Below are 5,581 nucleotides of genomic sequence, written 5' to 3' on the forward strand. Positions count from 1 at the left end.
CCGTGGCATGTGATATAGCATAGATCTATACTGTTATTGCGACAAATATTATCATATGCCACGGTGGTCGAATTGGTGAGACGCCCGCCTAGAGCGTAGGGAGGTCCAGGTTCAAACCCTGGCTGGGGTAATATTTTTCGCAATAAATTTTCTGTGTTAAAAACACATCGCCAGTCGTGGTCGATTAAAAGCTTCATCATTGTTAGTCATTTGCCGGCGTCAAATAATTCTTGATGTGACATAATATTAAACCAATATTGCTAAATGACCTATTGGCTAAATAAGAGTAGGCGTCCATCTTACAATATTGGACCAATATCGGGAATACTAAATTTACATTATTTCCCCATATTGCGCCAATATATTGTGCTACTAAGGTGAGGATCTATTCCGCGACGTTTCGGCCATGTGCCATATGCGCATTCATGCGCTCCACTTACCGACGCCGTTGATTAGTATGCAAGGCAGGATCAGGTTGAAGACGTAGAACATCGGACGTCGTCGTAAGCGAATCTCGTAAGTGATGTCGGGATAGGGCTCCTCGCAGCAGGAGTAGTACTCGACGTTTCTGCGAGCGGTGAAGTCCACAAGGTGGAACTCGCCGTTCGCCTGATAATTGCTCACGTCCCCCTGCTCGCTCTGTCTCTCCAGCTCGAGCTGGGGTGCCCGTAAAATATCCTCGGTGTGAGTTACGCGCGATGTCCGGCGGCGAATCGCCGTTTCGTCCGCGAATTTGCAAGTCGCGAAAATATCCGCCGGGCGCAGTTTATTGACCAAATACGTCCTTTAACTGGGGGACTATTAACGAGCGGAAACCAACGTGGGTCGAATCGGTTTATCGACTAAAAGTCAAACTGGCGGCCGACAGGTCGACTGTCTTTCACCGCGATCGAGATTATTTTGTTCGTTGCGTAATAACTTCTATTTCTCCCAATCGTGTTTCATTAATAAATCAAGACATTTATTGCGGTAACGTCGTGCGAGTGAAAAGGAATTAAAGCACAAAGATCGGATTTTAAATTGAAGTAGAATATTACACGAATCGAGCGGACACTCTCAATTGGATTTCGATATAATCCTTGTTTCATTCTTTACCATTATATAATTTCATCGTGGACCTCGTAACAAATAGCCTCGCGGTGTCGTTTATCAGTTTATTCAATCGACAATCCCGTGTTAATTTGGGCTCGATCTACTGGCTTTTTTTTTTTATTAAAGAGAAACGTTGCCGAAGTTTCTGCCTGGGAAATTAATGATCAACGCTGAAAATCCGGTCGCACGAAACACGAGAAATGATTAATGCGCGAGGAACTTTGGAAGATTCTCCTGGACAAGTATTTTAAATCGCGATGACGTCTTTTACACGACGAGAGGAGAAACGGCGGCACGCAAAGTGTATTCAGCGCGGGAAGATAGAAAATGGGAAAACTCTGTGAAAGATAGGCAGCAGGCTGCTCTCGGCGCGGAAGCGAACCGAACGGCTCTCGTATTGAATTCTTCTCGCGCGATGCCGGGATTAAGCTCTTCGATCTGCCCGAACCATTTTCACGACTTGACGGGCCGGCGTTTTCGATTCCACAGCTGTGTGTTAAGCGTCCCCGAACTTTCAAAAGGCCGATCGGCTTCGCGAACACAACTGTACTTTTTTTTCCCCCCCTTCGCTCATTCACGTCGCACGCACAATTCGTCCTGCGTCGAAATACTTTTTGCCATGTGTCCCTCCCATGTAAATCTCGCCGGAAAAAAAGAAGCTTTTAAAAAGAGATAGAAATGTCCGCGATTCTTATAATAATTTCAGGACGTTTCCAAACGCGAGATTTTATCCGCAGTGCTCATTCGACGCCCTTATCTTCATTCTAATCGATACGGTTTCGCATTTCGCATCAACTATACAACGTATGCCGATATCTCAGTCTTCGGATAATCGATACGGCATCTCGCAGAATGATATCTACCGAAACCATAAAATATTCCGCGGTCTTAAATGAAGGTGACTGTAATACCCATAGACATAGTAAATATAGACTGAGCGTCCCATTGAATAAGCTGAAGCTTGTGAAGAGAGAAAGAGGAGATTTAAGAAGACTTTCTCCCTCTGTCTTACACCATCGTAGAAGAAAAGAATCGTGCCTGCGCAGTACTGCACAGGCGTGATCCTCCTTTCTCGCGATATGGTGAGACAGAGAAAGAAAGCAGGGGGTAACCACTTAATGTAATCGTGGGACAGTGTCTCCGAAATCATTATGAGATCTTTACGAAATCCCCGTGTAATCCCTTTATCTTAATTTTTAAGTTTCTTCACTTGTTGGACTATAAATTTCGCGTCTTTGCCCGAGATTCGTCTTACGATTATAGATAGGGCTTTAAACGCGTTAGTCAAATCTTGGTTGATTGCGATAGAAGACACATTTGCGCGCGGTGCAAATTTTGCAAATTTTCACAATTTACATCGTTGAATAATTTGTTCAACGGAACGAACTTCGGACTTCACCGTTTTAAGAAGAAAAATTTTGATACGCGACGCAGTGACCTGTTCTATTAAAAATCGGGTATTCAATTATGCAAATGTGAAACTTTGATAATTTGCATTCGGGCGGATGGAGATCCAAATGTGCGAGATAAAATGCAAAGCGTAGAGTGCGAAACTTACTTGGTACCCGTCGTATGTCCAGGAGGCCCATTTGAGAGCACATCGTTGCTCGTCAAAGGGAAAGAACTCTACATTTATGTCGCAGCTGCTGCGAAAGATACCGTGGCTTAGCCAGACCACCTCCCCCGTGTGACTGACGATCACATTTGTATTGATGACCGCCGAACTATATTGTGGATCCGCACTGTAACCAGAAAATTGAAAACGCAACGAGATATATAAACTCCTATTTTTCCGACCAGCTTTGTATCTTTGTACGTGAACTCCGTCCCTCTACTTTATCTAGAAGTTCTATTACTGGAGCAATTCTGGAAGCTATACTTGATCCTCCTTGTTACGCTCTTAAGTTGATCTTGAATCGTTTCGTCCCCCGTCTTTATTTTCTTTCTGTTTTGTTTTTCAAGTTTTATTCTGCCGACTGAAAATTGTCACTTTCCAAAATTGCTCGCTTTTCTCTACAGTCATATTTTGTTCCGAATCATCTTCAGTCTGAACTTTATGCGTATCGCCGCAAAGTATCCCGCAAGGAATCGAAGCAAGTTCTCATGAGAATAGCAGGATCAAGAGGTCTCAGGAGAACGTATAAAACGTTACTCCGCACACATATAATTTGGAGAATTTTTTAATATCCCAGAGCCGCTGGTTGAATATACAAACTTCCTCCTTGCGGTATACATTTTTAAATTGCAACGCCGCGTTGAAAAGTTCGCGAAACAGCTTATTCCCCGATTCGACAAGATTGCTCACTTGTTATACAAAATCGTGTCAGGTCGCCAGACACGATTGTACGGAACGCGGATTACTCGAATTCCAGCGAATTCCGAGGCATTCCATTTCAAATGATGATCGGTCCAAATCTGCGTAACCCAACAGTTGGTCGTGAGTATCTGGTTCTTTTCATCCTGCAATAAATAATGCAAAGACGTCAGACGTAAATTAATATAAAGCAAAACGATCTTCGTACAAACGATAATGCAAATTCGTTTATACAAATGCTGCTCGTGGATTATTAATTTGTTTTAACGCGAAATTTCATTTATTTTTCCGATACGCTACTCTCGCTTATTTATGAGATCTTTTCGCGGAACACGATTTACCTGTGGAAATTAAACTTTTATTTATTTAATCAGCAGCACGTACAATTTTATAATTTGCAACTAATTCTTCGTAAAATATTTAATTTGTTTCACTCTTTAAAAGATTGTTCTGTAAAGGAAAATAGTTGGAACTGACCTGTGTGATTAATTGGAGTTATATATATATATATCTACAAAACGAATTGTCGACGATACGGTCGACAAACAACGGGCAATATATCTTTCTGGTTATGAAAAAAATGAGCAATCTCTCACAAAATTCGAAACAGTGTTTTAAAGCCACGTCGCGTAGTAATGTTATTCTTGCAATCAAATTTAATAAATTCAACGCTTTATTCTCAAATAAAAATAACTGCAGATGAATTTAAAACTAAATAAAATATTTCAAAACTCAAATAGTTTTAGTGAAAATTTCGTGAATCTTAAATACGACAATTAAAAATTAATGGGATTAAGCAAAAAAGTGCAAAGTCGACGAACTGAAATTATTTAATTATAATCATAATTAATTGTAATTATAGCATAATATATTAATTATTTAATTTATGTTAATTTATGTTAATGTTCTCTTTTACAAGCTATACAATTAGTTTAGATTCTCTCAGATATTAATTGTTAGCCAGAAATTTCAAATACACGCATTTGTTATGTTAGAAATCCAATATACGAGGAAAATGAAACATCGAACATTATAACTTTTGTCCGCAGCTTTTTCCTTGACATTTGCCGGCGGTGTAAGACGCTTAATTAACGTCTAATATAATTGCAAAATTATATTAAGCAGTTCCGCGGCGTTTAATTGGCCACCGCAACCGTGCGAAACCCGGAACCTGACGAATTCCGCGGTTAACGCTATCTCGACAGAGATTGACGTTTAATCGATGCAAGAATTCTTTATAATTAGATCTCGTTATTTTGTACGCGAAGCATAAATATTCAAGGGTTCCGGCTACGCGCTTTCCTCAAGACCTTTATCCGTACCGGCTCGTTCTAACCTTGTGAACTTTTGAGAGGTCACCTGCGCTTGACGTCTCAAGATTGGATTCCTTTAATTCGATAATTGAAGTAGCGCCGGTAACATTGCGATACATATTATATTTCTAAATTGCTCATTAACGCAGTTGCATCAGTAAATAAACATTGAAACTAAACTCGCTAACTGTTAATGCTATTACATCTTAATTATTATTATAATTTAATCTTTTTCTTTCGGAAATGAGGCGAAAGGCGATATTTTTAATTATTAAAGATTTGCAAGTCGGACAATCATTCACTGATGATCTTGTTAGACTTTTAACTTACTTTTTTTTCTGCATTATCCGATTAATTAACAAATGTGGCCAGCTGTGGTCGAATACAATTTGGAATTTTATTATTATACTGGCAATTTGAAGAAACTAATCTTTACTTTTTTTCCGTTTGACAAAAGGAAATAAATTATTTTGTAATTCCCTTATGGACGATTTAGTGGATTTTTAATTTACCCGAGTAATTGCTACCGTGATAAAAGAAGATGAATATCTGCGGACTAATATAGTCTCCGTGAAGGAGCTATATTACACTCGCGTAATATTTGACATCCATCTCCGTGTATCATGTCGAGACCAGATACTATGGAAAATCAACGGAATGCGTAATCCAATAGCGCATGATTCAGCGAAGATACTACCGTGATATGTACCTAATGTTTCGACTGCAGGACTTAGGTATGCTGAGAATTTAAGGCCGGGTAGGAATTCGCGTAGTTGATTATTGTCAACGAACAATCGATCTCACGCTTTTAAAGTTGCACATGTGTCAATGTAAAAAATTATTTATTAAGACCTGTATTTTT

General features: G+C 39.7%; 1 protein-coding gene across 1 annotated transcript in view; it reads right to left on the reverse strand.

Moving 5' to 3' along the window:
• LOC105559900 (neuronal acetylcholine receptor subunit alpha-7-like) overlaps nt 1-5,581 on the reverse strand; it is a 24,892-nt gene that overhangs the window by 10,890 nt on the left and 8,421 nt on the right. Inside the window, exons 3-5 of the mRNA XM_012008544.1 lie at nt 3,398-3,552; nt 2,651-2,834; nt 441-657 (exon numbers count right to left, since the gene is read on the reverse strand). Of these exons, the coding sequence (XP_011863934.1) occupies nt 441-657; nt 2,651-2,834; nt 3,398-3,552 (556 nt within the window). The remainder of the gene's footprint in view (nt 1-440; nt 658-2,650; nt 2,835-3,397; nt 3,553-5,581) is intronic.

Source organism: Vollenhovia emeryi, unplaced genomic scaffold, assembly GCF_000949405.1.
Source record: "Vollenhovia emeryi isolate VEMERY1.0 unplaced genomic scaffold, V.emery_V1.0 DF939249.1, whole genome shotgun sequence".
Classification (NCBI taxonomy): Eukaryota; Metazoa; Arthropoda; class Insecta; order Hymenoptera; family Formicidae; genus Vollenhovia; species Vollenhovia emeryi.